The following is a 27,986-nucleotide window of genomic DNA, read 5'->3' as shown; positions in this document are numbered from 1 at the left end:
ATACATTTAAACATGAACTGTTTAATGCCATCTTAAAACAATCTCAAATTTGAACTGCAATTTACCTAATTTTAAACACTTGGAAAATCTTCAGGCAACATATAATTAACACAGGTAGTAAATTCTAATAACGAAAACATGTGAGCAATAGTAACACTAAGAGGGTTCCAAATTCCAGGTGACCACATCACTGACTAGTAATGAAAAGATTTATCTATTTATTTTTAAGTGTTTCAATTTGATTTTCATTGTAATAATCATTTGTCTTTTTCCCCCCTCTCTCCCTGTTATAGTAAAAGGAAGAAAACAATTGCTACATTTTGACAATCTTTAATTTTTAGTTTGTCAACTCAAAAGGATAAATCAATCTCAGTTTGAGTTTTCTCTTTTAGATGACAGTATATGCATAAACAATATTTATAATCATTTTGTTGCTTTGAAACCTGAAGTATAGCCATGACACACAATCTTAACTGCCATCTCTCATGCTGCTTTCACCTATTTATTAGGAGCCCAGGAAAATTCTCTCAAAAATCTTTTTAAAGGTTTGTAATTCTCAATCTTATTCATAAACTTTCATGTTCTTGGTTTATTATTTGTGAAGGGTAGTGGATTTTATCCTAGGAAAGGTGCCCCTAAAAGCCATTCTACAAATAGATAAATATTTATGCTAATTTCACATTTTATTCATTACCATTAAGAAAAGTATACTGGAAAGCAACAGCAATTTAGGAGGAAATGAATGGCACCTAAGCTAAACAATACCTACATCAAAATATAATCTGGGTAGCTTCTAAGACTACAACAGTCTTCTCAAAACAATTTAATGCTAAATCTAATGAATAATTATGATTATGCACTGGGGAATATCAGCTAAATTTTTGCAATTTCTATTTCTTTACCATATTCTAAGTAAATATTATTCCTAACACACTTTTAAAAAAGGAAGTCAAAATAATTCATCTCAATATAACTTTAAAATGTCAAAATGTAAAACAATTTCACTCAATTCTATTCAAAGAATGGGGGACAACATTCGCCTTCATTATGTAAGGTTTATTGTCAGTTTGATTGACACAGTGACTTTGCCAATAAGTATTTACTGAACATCGATTATGCGCATTTTTACTTAGCCTGCACTCAACTTTTATTAAATAAGAACATACCTGTAGCAAATGCAAGGTAATGAGATTTTAGGGAAATAAATGAATACTTAATAAATACGAATATGCATAAGAATGATTTTAAATTGCTCATATGTCCTTTTCAAGATATGAAAAAAATCTCATCTGATATAAATTACTTTATATAATGTAAAAAGTAAACATTTCTGCACGATACTGCATAGTACTTAGAGAAAGTGATTGCCATGCTCCCACATTAAGGCTGACTATAATGGTAGTCATGGAAAGCTCCAGAGTATCCTGGTTCCCTATTCCCCTTAATGGGAGCAATACCCAAAGGAGAGTAGAAGGTTGACACAATTATCTGATTAATTCAGGCACATGTGGGCTTGGGTCAACCTTCCATCTCAGTTGTAGAGGGGAGACCTTTTTTAATCAGAAAGACTGTATTTAGCAACACTGCATGAAGAAAGGTCTTGCCAAAATTTGGATGTGATAATGTAAAACAAAACGCTTTTTGAAATCCATCAAATAAATCTAAATTCCAAGTTTCATTTCATCTTGTATTTATATTCTATGGAGCAGAATAATCTAAATTTTATTTATTATGCTTATGCAGCTAGAGAGTCACAATGTTCATTTACAATAGTGTCCCCCACAAAGAGATAATTTGCTTCTCCATAATAATGCTCTATCAAAATTCTATTGCATAAAATATTTCTTCCAATTCTTACATACCTGAAGTGCCAAATAATAAACTAAGACAATTTTAACCATAGTCTTTAACAATTTAGTTTTCCACACTTAACTACAGATGGCATGGACATAAACACTGTCTAGCGGATAGACATCTTATGAGGCAAAACATTTGTTAAGTCTGTGTACCTCTAGTGTTCATTCTCTTCAAATTTTCAAACTTGTTCATTCTATAGCAACCAAAAGTACAAAACAGATACATTCTCTCCTGCCTTCCCTGAAACATGGAGAAGATGGAAATATATAAATAATTTTCATCTAAGATACATAGTAAAGTATGCTCACGATACATACTATGGGGATGGGAGCAGCATCGATGCACAAGGCAGTCTCAAAGCAGGTTACCAGCTCCTATATTAACTAGTGATTTATATAAAATACTATCTAGTCTAAAAATGTTGAGAGCTAGTAATATATTAGGCAATTATGCCTTTATCTTTTTTTTGCCACTGACTATAAAAAGTTTATCCTAAATTTACTAAGTATCCTATACCCTGAGAGGTAATTACACACTAATAAAGGAAATGTCAGGGTTAGCATCACTGACTATACTAATATTTGGAAAGCATAAAATGTTTATACTTAATATTCTTGGAAGCACAGGATTTCTTGAGCAGACTACGCTACCTCATTATTATAATTTATGTTTCTGAGTAAAGAGTTTGGTTTCTGGTAGTGCTAAGAAGGAAGTGAGCCTGAGCCGGCTTAATTAATAGTACCAAAGGCTGGTATGGGAGGCAGGCTCAAAGGACTAGTCTCCCAGAATCACAACTTATCCAATGTCTGCCTAGCCTGCAAAACATACTGTGTGTTGGCGGTTCTAATATTTCTCTGTAAAGCACTTTGGGATCTTAGGTAAGAAAAGTGTTATGAAGCCACAAAGTATCACTTTAAATGTTTTTCTTCTACTATTTGCACCTTTTTATTCTGAATAATTTTGTCATATTTTTCAGTTGTTTTGTGTCAAGCCTGAAATTCTGACAACTCAGGCTTTGAATACACCAAGACAAAGGATTCACTTAAAATAACGTCTGTTCTTTCTTTTAGGGGGCAATACCACAATTCTGTTACAAAAAGGCTGCATGGCAACCCTTAAAAATAAATGGGCAGCCTTTTAAATGGGCTACCTCAAACAGGAAAAAAAAAATTGGTTGTAAGAAAATAATAACCAATTCTTGGTAAAGTGCTTGGAAATCTTAATTATTAAATTAAAATATAAACCAAAACATCCTATCTGTCCATGTCAACAACCTCTAACACAACAAACGACAATCTCTTCATTAAGAAGTCTACTGAAATCAAGAGTTACTACTATCCAGCAGTTAACATCTGAATGACTTCTTGGGTACTTGATATAGCTGTCAGTATTCTTCAAATTGTTTTTGGTTTCTGCCTCCAAAATTAGAATTAGATAATTATAATCCTGCTTCAAAGAATATAGGCACTCTAATAAACAAAAATTATGTAAAAAGTTGTATGTTTTAAATCTTAAAAAAACAAAACAGAATTGATAGGCTATAGAGAGAAAGAAGCAACTTAAGAGTCAATCATTCAGTCCAAGCCCCTTATTTAAACAAATAAAGAAAATGAGGCCCAGAAGTTAAGTGACTTGCCCAAGGTCACACAGGTAGTAAACTAGGAAAACTAAGGTATGAGGCTTGAAATCCAGGGCTCTTTTCACTATATCTTTCCATGGGTCTGATCATGGCTTTCTTCTTCACAACTTAAATGGATGTTAGATTTTTCCAGTGATTCCTGTCTCAACTCCCTCCTCCATAAAATAGGACTCTAGAGCACATTATACTTTGGGGATGGGGCGCTGTAAGGTGCTAATGGATGTAGAGTATATCCATCTGGGAACCTCATATGTAAAATAAAATGGTACAATTATTAAAAAGTATTTAAATTCACTCACAAAATTTGCTTTTTGGAAAATTTTTTTTTTAAATTTAAGGACAACATAACACAAGTAGATTTGAAACATCTTTTGGGGGAAAAGATTATGTAATACTTCTATTGGCAAAACTTCACCACTTTCCTCTAGAAAATGAGGAAACTGAAGCACAGGGGACAAAACTGTCACCCAACAAGTTTAGGATTAGATTACATCCATTACTTGGCCTCTTACACCACACTCTTACATCAAGTGGGGAAAAAAGGGAATAAGAAATTACCTTTCTCGAGTCACAATGCATTTTAAAAATAACAATACAAAAGCATATATTTATGTGTACACATACGTAAATACATACACATTCACATGTATGTACAGACGTGTGTGCACGAACGTATCTCTGGTCAGCTGGAAGTAAGCCAAAGGTGTCACACATGAGCTGAACTTGAGGACACCCAACCATCTGACCTGGGTATTTCTAGGAGCAAACACATAAAGCCACAGTAGAAAGGTTACTGTTTCTTATCTGTTAATGATTTTTGGAATAGATCAGTATGAACAAAAATCCTTATTTTAACACTAAGGTAGCACTCCATATCAGTTATTTTATTTTTACTTTCTCTGATTATAACCTCATGGGGCCTTGAACTAAATTTGCAAAGCAGGAATGAGAAAAGAGGATTTTCAAAGTGTAGGTCAGCTTCCCTAATGACTCAGTACGGAGTTTTAAGAATTATCTCAAAAGGTGGATTTCACTGTTCAGAAGCTGGGAAAAAAAGCAGACACACCTATCCAATATACATCTCAACAAACAGATAAACCCCATAGGTAAAAAAATATTGCACTCTTAAAGTCTGATTCCAATACCTTAAAATGGTCAAAGGAATGATCTTAATGTAGCGGAACTGGCTTCAGAATTCTCAGCCAATGTTCATACCACCTTTTTCAAATGGGATGTTAAACCAGCACCTAAATGAGCATTTCCAGTTGTGAAAGATATTTTTAAATACGTAGATATATGCACACATATACACACACACATATATTGCTGGAATGAATTGTTTCGTTATCATCTTTGAGAGGCAAAGTAGCAGTGGATAGAGAGCTGACCTCAAAACCAGGAAGACCTGGATTCATGTCCTGCCTCAATCACATATTGGCCTTGTGATCCCTGGCAAGTCACCTAAATTTTCAGTGGTCTAGGCAACTATCTAAGGTTCTAATTTGAAGAAAAGGTGCCTACCTGAACTGACAGAGGGTGTTTCCTCAATCTGCTGGTAGTTCCCTAGATCAATAAAATCGCAAGTCCAGTCACTATTTCTTACACTCTTTTGAGCACTGCAAGGCACACAGCATAGTTTGCAAATACTGCATTCGAAAAGTAGGAAACCTTGAGGCGGTAAAAAAAGTTAAGACTTACAAGGATAGTTTGATTTCATTTACCATAGGATCACTCTGAATTCCAGACTGAGGGGGCTACTTGACTGCATCTTTTGTCATGAGGATGGGGCAGTCTTTCAATATGGAGAATAGCCAATTTGCTTACAGACCTTTTCCCCCTTGACTTTTCCAGAAAAAAAAAAAGGACCTTTAACACTCATACAACCTTCTACTACATAGGGCCTTACTTATTCCTACTTCTCTAACACTGTCTCCTATCAGAGTTATTTGTACTATGCTACTAGAGTTGGTAAGAATCAATGCCATTATACAATTAAAATTGCTTTCGTTTTGTTTTTTTTTGCAGGGGAACCCCTTGGATTCATACATATCCTAACTTTTTTCTGTTAAATGAACGTAACACCTGTTGATTTTAGGAAAAATTTAGCACAGAAATTTCTGATGCCAAGCACATCCTCCTCTCCAACTACTAATTATCACTTATTGCTCTGACCTTGGTAAGAGAGGAGACCAATGTGGATTCAAGAACTGAATTATTTCAATTAGGGGCATGACATAGCCTTGAAAGACCTAAAGGCTGTACATACGGAAATGCAAGTTGTTCTAGAGAAGGTATAAGAAGGTCCTAAATTCATAAGAACATTGTTAAGAGTGGAAAAACTGGACCAAAAAGTTTCGATTTACTACTGAAAACATTCCAACAGCTTTTCTCAAATAGAAAAATCATGAAAATGTGAGAAGTCTATTATTGAGGATATTTAAAACTAAGCTTAGAAAAGAAACTGAAATTAATATTGTATGGAGGCAATGGTTGGCTATGTACACTAGCAGGATGAATTGGACCTGCTCTTTCTTCTCCACTTCTATGTAACCACTAAGAAAGAATCCCAGGCTAATGACTAATCACAGAGGTTCCAGACCCTGAGGTATTAGATTCAGGAACTTCTGCTGAAAAGGGCTCTGTATATCAGGGCACAGGACTATATTCACAAGGATAAGAATATAGATTGAAAGGTTTGCTAAACAGTCACTTTTGCCCCAAGGAAGAAGCCCAGCAGCAGCTGGTCATACATTTAAGGTCTCTAGGTCCACTGGGCCAGGCTGGCCAATTTTTCCTGGGATCCTGTTAAGGCTCACTGTCTGATTGTCACTAAACAGAACTATGATGCCAAAGTAACAGGTAAATTTTGCATTCCCTTGAGAGAAACCTCTTTAAATTATGGGATCATAGGCTTTACAGCTGGAAAAGATCAATTATCTCATTTCATGGGTGGAAAAAAAAAAACTGAGGTCCAAGAGGTAAAGTGACTTGCCCAAAGTTACCCAGGTAATAAGTAGCAAAGATGGGATTTGAAATCATGCTGTTTAAATCCAAAATCAAGGACTTTTTCCAGTATCCTATACTGCCTTAAAGTTCAAGTTAATCTGGGGTTTTCATAAGAGTGAAATAGCAAAAAATCTATCTTTCTCCTGGGTCCTATCCCCCTACTCCCCACAATTAAAAAGTGAAACTTGGAAGCACAGGAGGTAGGGTGATGTTGCATCTCTACTTCTACTGCTCATATCCCTCCCCGAGAGCCAGGGATTTGAAAGTACTCTCATTTTGGTCAGCAATTTCTGCCAATTTGGTATTACTAGGACTGGTCATACGTTATACATCCTTCCTGGCCCTTTTTTTTGAGACAAGAAAAAAAGGTGGGGTACTTTTTGCTGAAGGAATACAGAAAGGAAAACAATATACAAACAACAAAGGATAAGTGACAAGAAATAACAAAGGGATATGGTGGAAAAGGACAGATAATGAGGAGGGAGAAAACTATGGGTGGACACAATTAGCAAAAGAAAACACAGGGAGAGCAGTATCTCCCTTTACTATTTTCAACCCTTGGGGTTCAAGGAAAACAAGAGAGAAACCCTGGGATTGAACCCTTGGTTTCAAAATATCTATAGCGTCTTTGATAATGGATATATGGATATAAAGTAGATTGTTGAGTCTTCAGTCTGGACAATTTCAGTACCAAAATGTAAATGTTTTTAACCTATTTCTTAAGGTTCCCCCACATTTATTTCTCCCCAAAATCTTTAATATTCATCTCTTTAGAATTCTGTAGTATACTTCATAAATTTTCAGAAATATAAGCAAGATAATGGTCTGCTGATCTGGTAAATCAATAAAATATAGGTGAACTTTTTACAAACAAAGTTCAATGTTTCATTAATCTGATTCCCCAATCCAACAAATCTGTGAAGGAAGACAGTAAGAATTTAAAAAAAAAAACTTGGTACAAAAGATCCCGATTGCATAGGGTTTAAGTTTGGTATTTGTAGCCTGTGCCAATTTAAAGGAAAAATAATCAGAATGTATAATTAAAATAATTTTCCAGTACTGCAGTAACATAACCTCATGAAGTTAGCATTTAAAATTATAATCCTTTGATAAACTGGTAATCTCTTAAGAGAGTTTTATGCTTGAAACCCGACTCTACTGACTTTGGTGAGTTCATTCTACAGGTAGAGCACATTAGGGTCAGTATTTATTTTTATTTTCCCATATCTGTATTTGTTTCCTAAACCAAAAAGTAGATCAAGTCATTTAATGTTAGTCATTAGAAATGTATTATGTTTGAAAGGTGTTTTTTTAATAACAGCAAGTTAACAAGTAAACTTCCCCCCCCCAAAAAAGGGAAAAAAGTGATGAGAACAAAATATGAAGCTGCCCAAAGTAGAAATGCAAAGGATATGAAGTTTTTTTCCTCAAAATTTAAGACTCACTATATACTAGGAAAATGTTTTTGTTTTTCTACAAAAGAATTGCCTGTTCCTAACAAAATAAATGATACAAGAGTCTTCCTCCAAACCCTAAAATTGATCCTAAAGGGTGAAGAACCAATACTAGAACCAGTACATGCAGCTGCGTAAGAAAGGAAAAGGAATTAATATTGCACTAAAAATAAACCCTGAAGGAATTCTCCATCGCTTTCACTGACTCAAAGTAGCCAGCCACTTCCTGTAAGCATTAGCAAACCGGGCTTGTTCTACATTTCGGCAGGTGGACAAAATCTGTTCAATAAACCTGTGTTCCATTTCTATGCCAAGGGAGTCCTGAGCTGGTGTCCGTTTTAGTCGTTTAGTTTCTTGGGAATAGCCTTGCTTGTTAGAGTCATTTAAGCCATCCACATCCATGGCCTGAGTCATATGAGTGACTGCTGGGCTGAGATTTAAGTCATTTAGAGTCCCACCACTGCTGTCCACGGGTGATAGTCGCATCAGGCTGTGAGGAAGCTTACTGTTTAAGTGGTGCTGAAGGTAGAACACATGCCGCCTTTGTAAAAGAAGAGGCCAGGAATTGAGAAGAAAACATAAAATAAGATATAATAAAAGTTAGGTCAGGCAACATTGAAAAAAAGCATCAAGTTGGTGCTTTCAAACACAAGGCCCAAGTCCAAATCAATATACTTATTCCTTTACAACAGATGCTTACGTGTGGGGGGAAGAGCAGTTCCTTAAGAAATGTGCAACACTACACAGTCTTGTAGCCCCTAGTTTACTTGTTAGACTGTTAGGTTTTTGTACTCAAGTTTTTGTACTCACACAAGACTCTGAAACTGATGATGATACTTTAGGTTTGTTACTAAATGAAAATCAGAATATCACATTTAAGCAAAGGAGAATGATATCACCTAAACTGTTGCTTTGGGCAGTATTTTTAAAAAAATCAATCTAACCAGCCTGATCAAAAATGAAGAATTCAGGAATCAGAGGAACTAAACACCTTTCCTTTGTGCTTAGGTCATGGCTTCTACCAAGGTCTTCCTTTAGAAGTACAACTTTATTAGTACAATTACTGTAGTCTGTCTCATAATCCAGAAATCACATGAACATTTCTCCTGAACTTAATCACTAATTCATGAGTTGCTGTCACCAAAATAATCCATCACTTGGAGGGCAACTGTGATGATGAACCTCTCTATCCTTTATGAGGCTGGCACTCAAATAAGAGACACACACAGCTTATCATGAGGGACCTGTATTTGAACCTTTCTTCAAAGCTTGCATTTCTCTAGCATAACAGACAAGACCCTAGGGTTGCCTCCAGGTCTGACACATCACAGTAGTACATCATTCACATGCACAAAGTCCTACTGTGCCGTGCCCTCCCCCCGCCACCTCCTGAAAGCTAAATGGATGTGGTCCCTTCCCCATCCCTTAAAGTTTATACTACAAATCACTTATGGTCATTTCTTCCCATGTGGTTAACATTCAGTAGAAAAAACACATTATATTAGAAAAAATCCTCCCTTGTCCTCCAAACCAAACCCCAAAGCTTTTTAGTTTGATGGGACACATTAGAACATTATTTGCTTTAGAAAAATGATGGACTGGAGTACTCTTTTAAATAACAAATTATTCCGACAGTATTTCAAATTTAATTGAATTTTGAAAAATTATGCTGTATATACAACTTCTCAGGAATATATCTATGGCAGAAAATGATATGCACTTCCATAACCGTCAAGTTCTACTGCAATAGCTCTAAGCCCTTTAGTAAAGTTTATTTCGTTTATCTTTCTAACATACCTCAAAAGCCTTAATTTATGTAGAATGTGCCACAGCATGAACTTTGCTGATACAACCTTAAAGAACCCACAGATATCTCCATGCCAAGATAAAGCACTGGAATAGGATTTTCTTGAAAGTGTAACACATTATCTAATCTGCTATCTAACATATCTCTTCATATTATGTATAAACTTTACAGGAAAGGGAGTGTAAAGGACAAATCCCCTCATCACCTATTTATGGCTTGGAAGGCTTCTTTTGCTATTATTTAAAGTATTATTTACTTTCTTCAGTAATAACAATTTTCCCAACCACTCAAAAGCTTAATTTTGTTTTCTGCCTTGATGTGGCCTAAGTTAAAAAAGAGTAATAAAGTACTATATAAATAATCCCAAGGGGAGATAAATCTATTAATCCTCTTAATTTTACCTAGTGGAGCAGTAGCAGAGGAAATGTTCCAAAAGCATGAAACCTTGAGCAGGCTGGGAAAGGGAACACCTCCAATAATTTAACAATAAATAAATAAAAAATAAGGCTTTAATTTATCTTACTGCCTGAGTAAGTCATTCACATAGAGTCAGCTTTCCTGATTACACATGGAACTCATTCATCTATCTAAAATGTATTTATTAAATATCTCTTAAGTGCCAGGCTCTTTACAAGGTGCTAAGGATGAAAAAACAAAAACAGAACAGTCTCTGCCATACAAGAGCTACATTCTATTGAGAGGAAATCAACATGAAGACAAAGTTACATATAAAACATACACAAAACAATTATGAAAGCTAACGTACCACTGATGTTTATAGTGACAAGATATTGTCCCAAGTGAAAGAGAGTGAGGTAAATGAGCTGTGTCAGATGTGGAATTTTGGGGTATGTATTTCAACCATAGTACATGATATATTTCAGAAGGAAATGTTCTCTCATACCAAGTTTTACACTTATTCAGATCTGAGGACAAACGAGATATATTATAAATGTTTTGCAAACCTTAGAATGTTATATAAATATTAGTTTATTATTTTCTGGGATTGTTAGCAAGTTGCCTTCTCTTCTGAAAATTCATTAATTTAATAAACACTGATTAAGTGCCTATTATGTGCTAGGCACTATGCTAAGTGCTTTGAATACGAAAAGAAAAGCAAACAAAATTTCAAGAGAAGGATTGAGAAAAGCAAACAGGTAACTTAGTCTATGGACATGAAAAAGTTTGAGGAGTCACATAAAATATTAGCTCCTTGATGGCAGGGACTCTAATGTTTTTGTCTTGTACCCTCAGTGCGTGGCATGAAGCAGGTCCTTACTAAATGCCTAGTGAACTGAACTGATACAACAAACTAACCATGGATTCTCTTTGGTAAAAATCATTGTGGGGCAAAATTACTAATATGGCAATGTTTTACATGACTGCACATGTATAACCTATATCAGACTGCTTACCAACTCAGGGAGTGGGGAGGGGAGGAAGGGAGGGATAGAATTCGGAACTCAAAACTGAAAAACAAAACAAAACAGAAAAAAATGAATGTTAAAAATTGTTTCTGCTTGATTGGGGAAAAATAAAATATTTTTTAAAATGAAATAAACTGATTCTAAATATTATAGAAACCTTTTAAAAAATCATTGTTGGGGCTGGCTTAAGATAACTTCAAAGATTAGTGGAACCTTGTGAACACTAACAAAAGTACAATCACCTGGCTACCCCTAGGGCTTTTAAATTCTCTATGGGAATGTGTCTGGCAGTTCTCAGTCGAGGAAAAGTTCAATTACAACATCTACCTGAGATGCAGATAAGACAAATTTGTCAACGCTCTGTGAACCCCTCTGCTCCAGAGGAGCAGCCATGAAGCTTCAGGCTTCGGAAATAGGTTTCTCTTACCTATGACACCAGAGTGTTTCATGTCCTGGATAGTTATCAATGAGATCCGTGCAGAGTTCAACTTCTTCCTCTAGAAGACGGGAAAGATCCACTGCCCTGTGGTGCTCTCCTGATGTGTCGTCTTCATCATCATCTTTTGGAAGATCTGGGATTTGCTCACTTACCAAAGGGCTCTGTTCCAATGTAGCACTGTCGGTCACAGTTTGGCTTATCAAAGACTTTAATAAGAACTGGCGGTAGTGAAATCCACTGTGATCTGAAACATGCATGGATGCCCAATGTTTGGTGGAAGACAGTTCATCAAGAAGAATCTTGAGTGGTGAAAGGTAGAAGGGATAAAGAATTAAAAAAAAACCAAATAAGTATGAGTTTCCACACATTTTCCTTTTCTTCACTATGCCTCAGATTTATTTGTGACCAACCCTATCACGATCATACTGATTTCCACTCTAAACAGAAAGTGCATTAAAAACAACACAATTCAAAAGGTCCATTTTAATTAATATGCTTTCCCAGGAGCTTAATTAATCCCACATAGAACCAAACTCCCAAAGTAAAGACAAATTTAAAATGACCAAGATTTAGTAAAATGCATAAATATAAATACTGAGTTTTTATAGTCAGTCAGATGTAAGTTTAACATATCTTTGAAATAAAGACCTTAAAAACTCAACCAAACATTAAGCTTTTTTCTCCAATTTTCCTCAATGCACAAAAAGAAAAATGATCACTTTCAAAAAAGGGAAGTACCTTACATAGTTGCACTATTACTCAAGTAAATAAAAACAATCAATCTAGGAGAGGATGTTGTATGGGTAATTAGGTTGGGACTTTTTTTTTTTCCTCTTTTAGAATGCTAAAGTAATCAAGTGCCTTTGATTAAATCTTGCTAGGTGCTAAGCCCCAGGCCCACACACTTTTGCTGATTAGATGTGAAGCCTTAGGGCCCTAAGAAGGGGATATAAACTCAGAGGTTAGCATTCTGTTCTCACTCAATGGAAGAGTGTTGTGTGATTTGGCCAGAAGAGATTCTGCGTAGCTGTTGTTAAGGAGCAGAGTGCCGCCTACCCCCACCTGAAAACCTGAATGTTGGTGCTTCCTTGGTAATCATGTACTGAGATATTGGACAGAAAGCTAGAAGCCTGTCTACTGGTTTGTGTTATTTGATCTATTCAAATTTTCTGTTTTTAATTTCTGTTTCTATTTGCTCTGAATTTCAGGGTGCTGGCTTTCCCTCCTGAACCACGTAAATTATATATTTATGTTCGATTACAGTGAGATTGTTATCCCCTTAAGATTACTTTCCTTAGAAAAGCAGATCAAAGAACCTGTGCTGGCAGCTCTTCTGTGTGCTGGTGTTGTTGGCCTTACATAGCCACAGTAGCAAGAAGCAGCACTGTTGTTACAGAAGTGTGTGTGTGTGTGAGAATGTGTTTGTATATGTATTGGAGGTGGACTACATAACCCACAGTACAAATAATAATGAGAACTACAGCTCCCAACTGCACTAAAGATGGGAGAACAGTTTGATGTGACAAAATAAATGTCTCTTTAGGTTTCCCTAAGCAATTTCTCAGGTACCTACTTACATGTGGGCATAAATAAAAAATTCATTGAGTACCTACACTATGAATAGGGCACGGAGCTAAGAGCTGTGGGTAACATAGGATGTATGTATAAGACATGGACCCTACCTTCAAAGAGACAAGATGTGCACAAAGGAACAGTTAGCCAATAATACAAAGGCAGCAGTAATGGCCGGTACAGAGTAGTAGAGAGAGTAAAAAATCATAGGCACTCAGAACACAGTTTTAGCTGGAATAAACGATATAGGTAAAAAAAATGCTTCATTTTAGGGGAATTATTATTATCTGCATGAGCTTGTTTCAGATGTCACACAGATGGATATTCTCTTTGGAAAATAAGACCATTCCTGCAATCAATCAACTTGATGAAAATAAGTAAGCAAAAGAACACTTGCTCCTAAAGAAAGCCAATTTTAAAATCAGTACATTTGTGGAATAACTAATTCAAAGGACAGCTTAGCTGTAACCTAACAGCTTTTTCTGGTTTTGTCTTGTTATGTAGGTTAAATACTCTTGTGTGAAAGGAATTTACTCAACAAGAAAAACCCTTAGATAACTAACTCCCTTCCTGAAACATGCTTAAATGAAGTGAAAAAAAATGAAATTTTTACTAGTTATCTCTCTTCCAAAACAACCATTAAATAAATAAAAAGGTTTGTGACAATCTCAATTTAATTGACTTAAAAAACAGTTATTTCTCAGACTGAAAAAAGAAATGCTTATCATGTTGTTGTTCTACAAATACCTAGTCATGTGCTACAGAAGAATCTTTAATCATTTAAAAGTATAGAGTATAGAGCCAGGGGTGGGGAACCTGTGGCCCTCTAGGTTCTCAAGTGTGGCCCTCTGACTGAATCCAAACTTCACAGAACAAACCGCAGTCAAAGGGCTGCACTTGAGGCCCTAGAGGGCCATATGTGGACTCGAGGGCACATGTTCCCCACCCCGGTATAAACTTTTATAAGAATGGAAAAGCTTCTATAACATTTTTTTTTGCGGGGAGGGGGGAAGGCAGGGCAATTGGGGTTAAGTGACTTGCCCAAGGTCACATAGCTAGGAAGCGTGCCAAGTGTCTGAGGCCGCATTTGAACTCAGCTCCTCCTGACTCCACGGCCAGTGTTCTACTCACTGTGCCACCTAACTGCCCCAGAAAAGCTTCCATAAAGTCAGACAATTATTTTCTTTTATATAGAAAGAAAATGAAGAAAGGCAGGGATTAAATGTAAAGTAGGGGTTTAAGGCATAACCTGGACACAGTGTTTCTCTTTTAAAAAAAAGGGGGGGTGTTAAGAATTTTAAAAATCACTAAGTCCCCCCTCAAAAATTAATAAGAAAGAAAACAATGATGCTGCTCTCAGTAATATCAAATGATTGAAAAAAACAGATGGAAGCTGTATTTAAAAGAGAAACCCACTAGATTTCTACAAAGCTCTCATATATCTGAAAATAAGAATTCTTACAGACATTTTAAAATAATCTTCAGAGCTACAGAACCTCTACAGAACCACAATATTTTTACCAGCTATTTCATACAGCTTTTAAAATCTGTAGCCTTAAAAGAACAGGTTACTGATGCTACATTTTCATTTACTAAAATTATTTACTTTAAGGTCTAGCCTGATTTCTTTTAGTCTCTAGAGAAGTCTCTGAAACTTTAGTCTCTGAGAGAAAACACTACACAAAGATGCTGCTGCTAATCACTGTCAGAAGTAAAAATGTACTTTGAATTGTTTTTTTCTAATAGTACTAAGGAAGACTGTGGTAAGTAATTTGCAACACAGAGGTTCATTATAATCACCTCCCTTACACAGAGACTGAATTTCATGACTTTGGCCTCAATAATATCATGTATAAATACATGTACTTCATTATTTCAGCAATCTGTTTCCATTGGTGTAAATACAGTTTCTACCATCACAGATGACAACCCTACCACACCAATGAGTTGTCATGGCCAAAAAAATTCATCACCTCATAGCTAATCTTTTGGTCAGGAGTCTCTTTGAACTTGAAGCCCAGTCCTCAGACAAAAGACACACAATATATCACTAGGTCCACATCTGAAATTTCAGCTTGGTTGGACTTGTCAGGGTTCACACTAAGATCACTTCTATACCGTTATGAGAAGCTGGAAAAGGGCAATAGTAAACACAGAATTTTTTACTTCAGTACATTTTACTTCAATATGTGCACATACAAGTAGCTCAAAGAAATGTTTTACTAGTGACCAGCTAGCAAAATATATAAAATATTTCATTCTCCCAGAATTTTTGTTTTCTAGCTTTGGTTTTAGAAGACATATAAAAGTATAGACAGATGACACAGGATATCATTAGCACCCATAAAAAGTTTTTTTTTTTTATAAAGCCAGCCATTCTAGTAGCAGATCAATAATATGGAGAACTATTCTAGCTTTCTGAAATGTATTCATTCAAGGTCTGCTGACTGTCCTCCTGGTCTGAACTCTGCAAATTCTTGAGCCAGGTTTGGGTGCGTTGGCTTATTCTCGCTTGGGAGTTTCAGCAGACTGCTGCTGGACTCAAGTCACTAATTTAGGTTCTGCAGTTTCAGAGTCAATGAACTGCTGGCTCCTCTTGGGTTTGGGACCCCTGACCTTGTTATTGTACTATAGACTTACACTTGGGGTGAAGGCATGAACTGGCCAGAGCCACAGCTACTTTCTGGAACCTGTTCCTTCCTTAGTACATAGCTGGGGCCCATGCATGTGACTTCTCCTCTCCACCATGGTTCTGTGACCCAAAACTGGTAGTGGAAAACAGAGCTGCCAGATGGCACCTGTTCCTGCACACAGCTGAGGGATCCCTTGAGATCTCCCCCTGCCCTGGTGCTCTGGGAGCTAGAATGCTCCATGCTGTGCATACTTCTAGCCAAGCCCCATACCCAATGTCTGCAGACCTCTCAGGCTCCCTAAGCAGTCTTGGGCTGAAAAAAATGACTCACTGTTTGACTTTTTCTATACCTTCCCAATCAGAATTCAGTCTGATGCAATTTCCACAGTTGCAGAGAAGGGATTATAAGGAGCTATACTGCTTCCTCTTCCTCTGCCATTTTGACTTCACCTACCCTAGGTTAGTCATTTAACCTCTCTGTGCCTCAGTTTTCTTATCTGTCAAATGAGAGGACTTGATAGCCTTTGTCCTTTCTAGTTCTAAATCTATCATCCAATGAATGTCTATTAATAGTTTGTCACCTATGCTGTTATATGAAATTAGGTAACCTAAAATGATCCTCCTCTCATACAACTTAAACAGCTGTAGTGATGCTTTTGGAAGGAGCATTATGAAGGGGTCCAAATGATTGCTCTGATACTTTCTACTTACAGGACTTTGGACAAGTCACTCCACAACCAAGCTTGCTGAGCACGTGGGCCAGATCAGCTTATCTCCTGAGGTCCCTTCTGGCTCCATATCTGTGATCCTTAACCTGTAGACCTTCATGGATATGGGAATATGACTGCTACTACACCTCAAAGTTGTGATCGGTGCAGATAACCTAGCACAGAGACCTCTAACTCATTTACCTAAATGTGTATGCTTACTAAAATAGTGCTATGTTTGAATTATAGCAAGGCAGGGAAGATTAAAATGGAGCTATGTTGATTGGCAAGAGTTTAGATTAATTATGGAGAGAAAACTAACAGTTGAATTTTTGGCCTACAAAGTCTGAAAAACGGAGATTCTAAGACAGGCCTAAACTAGCACTTATTTTTTGTCTTTACATTATGTGGTTAAAAAAGATTTTGCTAGATTTGCTATAGTGAATTGTTATTATTTGCATATATACAGTATATAATATTCAAAATGATAACCTACAGTCTTCTGAATTTAACAAAAAACTATGCTTACGATAGTTTTAATGTTCAGTGTATACCTTATTTTCTAATCCTATGAAATCTGATAATCCACTTATAGCATATATAACAATTTTCTATTAATCACCAAGTTTCATTAGCCAGAGAGTGCCATTTCCCAACCATATAAGGTAAGAGGGAACACACTGTATTTTATGTCAGTGTTGTGTTATTAAAATATAACGTGAAGGCAAATTGGCTCCAAAGGCTGACAGACTACCAAAGCTTCTGCATCCCCTGATTCAGTTATCATTCTTTGTGTTTGCTGAGTGCTCCATTCCTATCTAGATGAGGACCAAAGAGTTTAATGGGCAGGCAGTGTGAACAGTGCAAAGAGTATTAGACTTGACAGATCTGCACTGAAATCCAGGCTCAGACACTAACCTCAGCCAAGTCCCTTAGCCTCTCTGAGCTTCTCTTTCTCTACTTGTAAAATCAGGCTCCACCTTATGATGACTACCCTTCTAATAAGTCTGTTGTGAGTAAAGACTTTTTGTAATCCATACAATACTGTATAAATGTGAGCTATTATCATTAGGTTGTGTGTGCCCAGACACATGCTTAATTAGCGCCATGCATGGCATATAGAAGGTGCTTAACAGTGCTTTGACTTCATCTGCCACCCCCAGACAAATGAAGAACTGAGTGCTTAAAGAAGCCTTATTATGAATTACTGATCTGAATAGTTCACACAAAAGTATTGGGGGGATTTGCTTTATGTGAATAAATTACCTCTACTCTTCACTCTGCATGTATATTTATAGGTTTTGCACTAATTCGCTGTCATTATCTTCTTTACTAACAGGTATCTTACAAAATATTTCTTCTTGGTATTTAGGTGGGTAAACTATGTGTGTGCAATACTAAATGCTCAGCTGAACATGGTCACCGTTTGGGCCTATTTTGTTTAACTGTTTTTCTTTGTCATGAGAAGGGCTCTGGACTGTGAGTCATTAGTACACGACTTTGGTGTTAAAATGGAATTATCTTTTTAAGGTTAAAATGTTCAGCCTTAATGTTTTATTGAGAGACACAATGTTTTTGAAGAACACAACAGCAGAGAATGTGAACTGACCTCAAATGATACTTTAAAAAATACCCCACAAACCAAGGACTAGGTAACAAAACCAAATTTGAACGGGGTACATCATTGGTTTAAATCAGTAAATCAGTCAATATAGATTAAGCACTTACCATGTGCCAAGCACTGTGCTACATGCTGGGGAAACAGAAAGGTCAAATCAAAGTCTCTACCCTCAAGGAGCTCACGTTCTAATGCATATAATAACATGCAAATAAATAACTGTGCATGAAAGATCTACATAGTGCAGATGGAAGTTAGTCTCAAAGAGAAGATATTTGACATGGTCATCCCCATGGATGGAGGGATGTGAGCAGAGACTTCGAAGAAGCCAGAAGGTAGAGGTGAGGAGGGGGAGAATTCCAAGTAGGGGGACAACCAGTTGAAATGGTACTTCCTTAACCTCTCTTTCCAAAATAAGAGAAGAGACAATGCCTCTTTCTTGATAAGGATTCCCAACGGGCCACACATTTCTCTTCTACCACCTTCTTTCTCCCCTATGTCCCAAAGCATTCCTATTCCATCCTTCTCCTATGCTCCTGCACTTCCCTCAATCTTCTGAATGCCATTGAGGCTCGTTCCCAGAAGTTGCTTCATAATTACATTATTAGAAATTTTTGCTTCGGCCACTATGAAGTCCAGAGCAGTCCTCCAATGTCTTTAAGTGCATTTAAATAAGCAAATTTAAATACCTATATACTTGGTTACTTTACATGTGTATGAAGAAAAAACCAGGTCAGAAATCACAAGAGTATGCACCTTTTAAAAACATTCCCTGACAGTGACAGGCAGATGTGTATTCTTATTCATTACTTTAAAGGCTTTCTCAAATGCACACATACAACCCATGTGGAAAAGGCAAGGTAGTTTTTTTTCCCACTGTGCTCCCAAGTGAAAAAAGACAGAGCAAGGGCTTATTAGGACAGCAGGTAGATCGCAAATCAGACTTTTCTCCCTTCTCATATTTTTTTTCTCTGAGTCTGGTGATATGTGTTCCCCCCCACCCCTGGTTTTTTTTTTTATTTTTTTAAATTTATTTAATATTTTTAGTTTTCAACATTGATTTCCACAAGATTTTGAGTAACAAATTTTTTCTGCATCTCTATCACCCACTCCATCTTAAATTCCGATTGCCTCTTTCCCCCGTCTGCCTTCCCTTCTATCATCCCACGCCCCCCACCCTTCTCCCCTTTCCCCTTACTTTCTTATAGGGCAAGATAGATTTCTATACCCCATTGCCTGCATATCTTATTTCCCAGTTGTATGTAAAAGCAACTTTTTAAAAAATATTTGTTTTTAGAACTTTAAGTTCCAAATTCTCTCCCTTCTTCCCTCCCCACTCACCCTCCTTGAGAAGGCAATTCAACATAGGCCACACATGTATCATTATGCAAACACTTCCATGACTACTTCCACAACAGTCATGTTGTAAAGGACTAACTGTATTTCCCTCCATCCTATTCCTGTCCCCCTTTAACTGATTTTCTCCCTTGACCCTGTCCCTTTTCAAAAGTGTTTGCTTTTGACTACCTCCTCCCCCAATCTGTCCTCCCTTCTATCATCTCTCCCTTATCTCCTTCCCCCCTACTTTCCTGTAGGATAAGATACCCAACTGAGTGTGTATATTACTCCCTCCTTAAGACAAATCTGATGAAAGCAAGATTCACTCATTCCCCTTCACCTCCCCCTTCTTCCCTTCCCTTACAACAGCTTTTTCTTGTCACTCTTATGTGAGATAATTTACCCCATTCTATCTCTCCTTTTCTCCTTCTCCCAATATATTCCTCTCACACCTTAATTTTTTTAAGAAACTGAAAGAATCCACTGATTGCCTCCTAAAAAATATCCCAAAAAGAGAACTCCTAGGAATATTGTTGCAAAATTCCAGAGCTCCCAGAGCAAGGAGAAAATACTGCAAGCAGCCAGAAAGAAACAATTTGAGTACTGTGGAAACACAATCAAGATAACCCAAGATCTAGCAGCTTCTACATTAAGAGATCGAAGGGCTTGGAATATAATATTCCAGAGGTCAATGGAACTAGGATCAAAACCAAGAATCACCTACCCAGCAAAACTGAGTATCATGCTCCAAGGCAAAATATGGATTTTCAATAAAATAGAGGACTTTCAAGCTTTCTCAATGAAAAGACCAGAGCTGAGTAGAAAATTTGACTTTCAAACACAAGAATCAAGAGAAGCATGAAAAGGTAAACAAGAAAGAGAAATCGTAAGAGTCTTACTAAAGTTGAACTATTTTGTTCACATTCCTACATGGAAAGATGATGTGTATAATTTATGAGACCTCAGTATTAGGGTAGCTGAAGGGAATATGAATGTGTGTGTGTGTGTGTGTGTGTGTGTGTGTGTGTGTATGTATATGCCCCTCAACTACCCTACTGAGAAAGGTCTCATGAGCAGAGATATCATTTTTTCATGTAGGAATGTAAACAAAACAGTTCAACTTAGTACGTCCCTTATGATTTCTCTTTCTTGTTTACCTTTTCATGCTTCTCTTGATTCTTGTGTTTGAAAGTCAAATTTTCTATTCAGCTCTGGTCTTTTCATCAAGAATGCTGGAAAGATCTCCATTTTATAGAAAGTCCATATTTTGCCTTGGAGTATTATACTCAGTTTAGCTGGGTAGGTGATTCTTGGTTTTAATCCTAGCTCCTTTGATCTCCAAAATATCATATTCCAAGCCCTTTGATCTCTTAATGTACAAGCTGTTAGATCTTGTGTTATCATGATTGTGTTTCTATAATACTCAAATTGTTTCTTTCTGGCTCCTTGCAATATTTTATCCTTGACCTGGGAATTCTGGAATTTGGTTACAATATTCCTAGAGAGTTTTTTTCTGGGATCTTTTTCAAGAGGTGATCGGTGGACTCTTTCAATTCCTATTTTAACCCTCTGGTTGTAGAATATCAGGGCAGTTTTCCTTGACAATTTCTTCAGAGATGATGTGTAGGCATTTTTTTGATCAGTGTTCAGGTAGTCCATTAATTTTTAAATTATCTCTCCTGGATCTATTTTCCAGGTCAGTGGCTTTTCCAATGAGATATTTCACATTGTCTTTCATTTTTTTCATTCTTTAGGTTCTGTTTTATAATTTCCTGATTTCTCATAAAGTCACTAGCTTCCACTTGCTCCATGCTAATTTTTAAGGCAGTATTTTCTTCAATGGTCTTTTGGACCTCTTCTTCCATTTGGCTAATTCTGGCTTTCATGGCATTCTTCTCCCCATTGGCTTTTTGGAGATGTTCTGCCATTTGTGTTAGTCTATTTTTTAAGGTGTTATTTTCTTCAGTATTTTTTGAGTCTCCTTTAGCAAGTAATCGACTTGTTTTTCATGATTTTCTTGCATCACTCTCATTTCTCTTCTCAATTTTTCCTCTATTTCTCTTACTTGCTTTTCCAAATACTTTTTGAGCTCTTCCATGGCCTGAGATCAATTCATATTTTTCTTGGAGGCTTCTGATGTAGGCTCTTTGACTTTGTTGACTTCTGGCTCTGTGTTTTGATCTTCTTTGTCACTAAAGAAAGATTCTATAGTCTTAGTCCTTTTTTGCTGCTTGCTCATTTTTCCAGCCAATTACTTGACTTTGGAGCTTTCTGTGAGGGTATGACTGCTTTCAGAGTGGAGAGTGCTTTGTCCCAAGCTTCAGGAGTTTTAGGCTGCTGTTTTCAGAGCTACTTCTATTCTGTGGTGGTACGATGCACCACAAAGCTCTACCACACCAGCACTCCTCCTCCCCCAAGAACTGCCAACAAGGACCGCAACCCAGATCCAAGCAGGGCAAAACGAGAGAACCTTGCCTCAGCGCCAGCAGACCAATCTCTGCACCTGCTCTGATCAGCCTCTTGATTACTCCCACTGTGTGGGCCTGGGGCCGGAAGCAGCAGCCCCACTGTTGTTGCAGTCACCTCTGCTGCCCTGGGGCTGCGGCCAGACACTTCCCTCATCCAGATCCAACAGTTTTCCCACTGACCTCCTCCGTTGTCTTTGGTGTTTGTGGGTTGAGAAGTCTGGTAACTTCCACAGTTCAGTGATTCATGGCCCTGAGGACTGCCCCACCTGATCTACTCCACCCCTGGTCTGTACTGGTGCAGCCAGTGTTGGGCTGCGCTCCGCTCCCAGCATGGTGCAACTAGACCCTTCCCAGTGACCATGCAGCCCGTCCTGGGCTGGAGACTTTTTTCCCTCTGTTATTTCATGGGTTCTGCAGCTCTAGAATTTAGTTAGGGTCATGTTTTACAGGGGTTTGGAGGGATTTGGGGGAGAACTTAAGCAAGTATCTGTTTTTTAAGCTGCCATCTTTGCCCCACCTGATGATGTGTTTTTAAAATATATACAGATGTTTTCTTTTGCAACATGGTTAATACGGAAATTAGTTTTGCTTAACTTCATATGTATAATCGATATCATATTGTTTGCCTCCTCAGGGAGAGGGAGGAAAGGAGAAAATTTGAAACTCAAAATTTTAAAAAATGTTAAAAGTATCTTTACATGTAATTGGGAAACAGTTAATGAAATAAATAAAAATCTATTAAAAGTAAAATAGATATACAGCATCAACCCTTGATTATGGAATACTGGTGGAAAGAGACTGCGCTTGATGTCTGTGATATTTTTCTTTGGCTTTATTTTTAAACTGCTATAGTTTTTGCTGGGCTCAGGGTGGCATCCTAAAATGGATAAAATGATAAAAAGTGTTCTACAGACTTCTTAGCTGGCAGTAATAGGTCTCTTCCTTTCAAAAGGTGAAGAAAAATTAAAGCACACCTAGGGCAGCCATGATGCTAGTAACGATGAAATAATGTAGAGTCAGGAATAACAGCTGGGAAAGGTCAATAAATATGTCAACGCAACAAAGAAGCTGATACTACTTAGCAGCTGAGAAAACATTAAAAAAAAAGTCAGGAACTTACTTCCTCTTACATACAACATACATGCCCTCTAATCCCTTTCACATTTTGCCCCATGAGAAGGCCCTAGGCATGGCAAGAAAAATTTCCCTATGATTCAAAAGAGCTAAAAGGACAAACTGGTTATCTCGATTTATCCCCAAATTTCTCCCTCACATCTAATGCTTATTGCTTGTGGAACCTTGAATAGGTCAGCTATCCTCCTTGGGTCCCTATTTCTTCTCCATAAAGTGAGTGGGTACGACTAGGTGGCCTCTGAGTTCCCTCCAATCATACTTTCCAGCAGCTTCCCCCCAGAAATAAATCTCCTCTTGCACTCTTCACTGTTCTATTTCTGTGGGAAATGTTGCCAATTCTCTTTCTTTACAAAGGTGGGAAAGAATTTTCCCAAATTAGTTGTTGTAGCACCCATCACCTGAATAAATGGTATATATCCAGATATATCATCTTGTATAAAGTAGGATGAATCCATTCAATACAAAATACACTACATTCAGGGAATGAAGGGCAAGTAGTATTAGGAAAAACTGTTTCACCTTCACAACAAATGTAGACTTATATGTCAGGGAGAGGTATGAAGGAAGACATCCGCAGTGTCCCCCCTTTCCTCACTGCCCTCCTCCCTTCTGCCCCAATTCTGAGAACAAAAAAGACAATAGGGGTACTTTGATCTTTGCCTTGTTGGCCCTCATTTCCATGGATGGAGCCCCATCTATACATACCTCAACTCCCATTTCCAACTATGGAAAACTCAAAAAAAGGTAGATACCCACTTTAATTTTAGCACACAAAGTGTTTTTATCTGAAGTTGTCATAATGTACAGGGAACGTTTTGCTACAGAGTTAGTGGAGTTAAACACCGAAGTTGGGTTAGACAATAGGCTCAGCACACACAGAAAACATCAAGGCATTAGAATGCTAGATTCTGTAAAGTTACATAACCCATTATTATTTATGGCCAAAGGGAGTACACACAGATTTTCACTTCCCACCAAAAGATCAATTAAACCTGCCTTTTCTTTATCAAGACATAGTCTAATGGAATGAAAGCTACACTACCAAAGATCGCAGTAAAGCCTTATAAGATCACTGTTTTACTGATCGTTGGAAGACAGCAGCTGCACCAACTCTCTCAGGGCTGCTTGGACCCTTAGGTTCCTCTACTATCTTACAGCTCTCCCAAGTACTAGCTGACATTACAAGGCTTAAAGTATAAGCATTCTGGACAAAATGACTGACATACCTTGATATCAAGCTTTGCCAAGTATTGCAAGACCCAGATGCGATGAGACCACGCATTGTAGTTACTTGGATATCTCCCAGCAGCTTCACCACAGACCTCGATCTCCTCCTGCACTATTCGTTGTACTCTTTCTGTCGGAAATGTTGCCAAGTTCTCTTTCTTCACGAAAGTGGGTAAGGAGTTTTCCTGAATTAGTTGTTGTAGCACCCATCGCCTGGATCAATGGCATAGAGGAGGAAAGTTTGGAAGTAATTAAGCCAGAAGATTGGGGGTAGGGGACGGTGGGAAAAAATACTTTTTTGTGGACACTAATTTATCAAGACAGCTGAAAAAGAAATAAAACCATTTACACATAAATACTTAAAGAACCTATGATTTTGTCAGCATCAGTACTGCTCTCCCTCTGAGTCCTTAATGTATGGTACCGCTGGAAAAAAAAATCATCACTGGATGGCCAACCTGCTGGTGATAAGCCTATCTACACTCAGCTAGGCTTGGATAACAAACATACAAATCCATTACTGATTCTGCATTCAAGACTTTTTCAGATGAGTAAACAACCAGCTGTTTGCACTATATGCTAGTATACCTTTCAAGAATTCATAAAGATGCCATTAATTCTGCAAAAATTGTGAGTATTTTTCAGAATTAAGTGTGATAAAAACAGGCAGGAAAATGGCTGAATTGTACGCTGAGAGGAGAAAGGTACTGGGAAGGGGCCTCTATCTGCCTACATGTCACACACTATACACTCTCTTTGTTCTTACTTAGTATATCCTGTTAGATATTTTTAAAAGAGAAAGCTAAGTCCATAATTGCCTACATTAAACACAACTTCTAACCTGTCCTATCTTACTACATATAAGTAGGCAGGAAAATGAATATTAGTTAAATCATCCAGAAGATTTAAAATGTTTTCCTTCAATTTTGCCCCCAAAGACTTTGCTTTTCTATTTATAATCTGTGTTAAACTCTCCCTTCCCAAAAAAAAATAAAAGGTATATCTGATTAGTTGATATTTTCAATGTTTTCTAAAATGAACTGTTCTTTCAGGCTAAAATTTCCTATCCTTAGGAACGCAAACAGATATTGAATTTAGCAAGGAATTACATTTTGCTATGTTGTAACAGTAATTAAGGTGGGACTTTTTGCTGTTGACCTTTAATGATTCTGGCCTTTGTTTGAATGGGATAGGATAAAGTGGAATGTTTTTGCATTTCTCAGCACTGAGACAATTGGGAGCCACTGATTTGTTCCTGATATGATATTGGGAGTGGAGAACTTTTTCCATGCCCAGCCTGGATGAGGTCGGGCCAGGGCCCTGTACAGGATATATAAGCACAGAGGTTGGCATTCTCTCTCGGAGCTCTTAGCCACGGCAAGAGTGGTGTGTGACTCTGGCCCAGCCGTTGTAATGAGCTCCCCGGCTGAACACTCACATGTTGATAACTACCAATTGTATTTGGTCTGTAATTCAGGGTGCTGTTTTTTTCCCCTGAACTAGGTGGATGTTATTTGTATGTTGGATTAAAGTAAGACTGTTAACCCCTTAATGTTGCTTTACTTAGTAAAATAGATCAAAAGGACCTGGGCTTGCAGCATTCCGTGAGCTGGTTGTTGCTGGTTTTACACTCTCACAGCAGCTGCTAGCTGGACTGTTGAAACACATGTTTAAATCAAGAAACTTGTCAGTATTTGTCCTGCATTAAAAATGTGGCCTTTTTAAATAAGTTTAGCAAAACTAATAAATGGATGTAACCTGAGTTCTAGGTGGCAGGACTGTTATTTCATGCTCCCACTGTTATGCAGTCAAACATGCGGACTGCACTACCAAGTGGAAAGGGTATCTCTGGGTTCAGAGAATAAAAGAACTAAAGCTAAAGGGTATTAAGACACCATTCAGTGCAGCTACTCTTTTTACTAATGAGGAAAACAGAGGCCCAGAAATGTTAAGTAACTTTTCCAAAGCTTAACAAAGTGAGTGACGAGGGAGAATTTGGACCCTGGTCCTCTCACTCCAGATACAGTGCTCTTTCTACTCTTACTTCTAGCAGGAAAGAATGAAAACACCTAAGTGATAAAATTGGAGGGGTTTTATTTGCAAAGCTAGGCCTAAGTTACCTACAAAACCTGGGGTAGGACAGTAGCAATGCAAATTAGGATAGGTCTTCTCCAAAGCATTTCCTTATGGACACCTACCAGTAAGCTTAGATCTTGCCCTAGAGTGGGGAAATTTGAGACATAAAAATAGGCAGATGCCCAGGATTCTAAAACCTAAGAATGTGCCTCCATGACCTCTAGCTCCATGCCTTTATTCTGTAAGTGCTCCTCTCTCTTCAATTCTGGCTTTTTCAGCTTAACAACCTTCCACTCCCAAATCCGTAACTTCTCATTTATTATTACAGTGAAATGAATTCAGGGCCCCTAGTCTTGTCTCTCAATATTAGACTCACCATTAAGCCCCCTTATCCCATCCACACTTTGGGCCCCTAAAGTAGACACATGTTCCTAGGACTGACTAAGAAAGTGCTCACTGTGAGTAAAGTACTGTGGGAATCCCTGGGGATACAAATAAAAAATAAGAGTTCCTGCTTTCAAGAGGTTTACATGCTATTAAGGAAAGATGACACACATAGAAGGTTGCTCAGCCAATCCGAAGGAAAGACCTCGTGGTACATAAGGTACAGTGGCAAAGTAGATGGAAATACATCTTCTTCAATACCATTTCCAAGGTGGAGAAAACTTTCTTTTTCAGATCTTCATCAGGCTGCTGAGAAGGCAGGGACTGGAGCACTTGTAGAGGAAGTGGTCAGGTCTTATCTCCACAAGGGCTAACATCCTCCGTGGTGGCTTTGGGGGCTGGCTGGATGTAGAGTCAGTGGTCTGAGGGATACCATTACTCCCAGGGTTCTGAGGCTCAGGATATTAGACTTGTCTACATTACGGTTTGAGGAAACATGGTATGAGGTGGTGGTTTGACCTCCCTGGCCCATGCTGCTTTCTGTCTCAGGTTGTTTTACTGCTTCTACTACACTGGCTTGCCTGCCCTGCCAATGGTGGTTGGAAGGGAGAGATGGCCCCTTGGAGTTGCTCCCCCAGAAGATGGCTTGAGGGCTGAGCTAGAATCAGGGTAAATGATCTGGGGACTCTGCTATTCTTGTGGTTCTTAGGCTTATCTGCCTGCTGTTGGAAGTTGGTCAGCGGCTTGTGTAGGTGTTGGCAAGAATGAAAAGACTATTATTGATAAGGGCTACTCCCCTCCATGACTACTACAGGGGACAGGGTAGAAGCAGGGACAAGGATCTGTGAGGCACTGCTATTCCCAAGGCCTCTGGGCTCAGAGTCCTAGGTTGTCTCCATAAAAGTCTGAAAGGAAGTGATTGAGATGGTGACAATGGTTTGGCTTGTCTGGCACGTGCCACATCCCATCTTCCTCAGGGTGCACTGATGTTTCTTTATCTAAGCAGATAATTCTTAAATATATATCCTTTATGTCCAATTTGCTTGTTGTCTCTTCTGGCAACTACTATTATTAGTCAGTTAGAAATTTTAAATTAGTTATTTTCAAGACATGGAAAAGAATTATAATAGTTAAGCAAAATGAAAGAAGAGTATAACAGGTGAATATGAAGTTGGAAGACATTCCTTTTGTATAAACTAGA

The 27,986-nt window shown here is 37.8% G+C and overlaps 1 protein-coding gene across 1 annotated transcript in view; it reads right to left on the bottom strand.

Moving 5' to 3' along the window:
* Window position 1: 1 nt before the first annotated feature.
* PTAR1 (protein prenyltransferase alpha subunit repeat containing 1) overlaps window positions 2–27,986 on the bottom strand; it is a 63,182-nt gene continuing 35,197 nt past the window's right edge. Inside the window, exons 5-7 of the mRNA XM_036737957.1 lie at window positions 24,325–24,538; window positions 11,618–11,928; window positions 2–8,497 (exon numbers count right to left, since the gene is read on the bottom strand). Of these exons, the coding sequence (XP_036593852.1) occupies window positions 8,155–8,497; window positions 11,618–11,928; window positions 24,325–24,538 (868 nt within the window). The 3' untranslated portion in view covers window positions 2–8,154. The remainder of the gene's footprint in view (window positions 8,498–11,617; window positions 11,929–24,324; window positions 24,539–27,986) is intronic.

This window comes from Trichosurus vulpecula, chromosome 9 (genome assembly GCF_011100635.1).
Source record: "Trichosurus vulpecula isolate mTriVul1 chromosome 9, mTriVul1.pri, whole genome shotgun sequence".
Lineage (NCBI taxonomy): Eukaryota > Metazoa > Chordata > Mammalia > Diprotodontia > Phalangeridae > Trichosurus > Trichosurus vulpecula.
The sequence above is the reverse complement of the archived record's forward strand: the minus strand, read 5'-3'. Positions and strand labels throughout refer to the sequence as shown.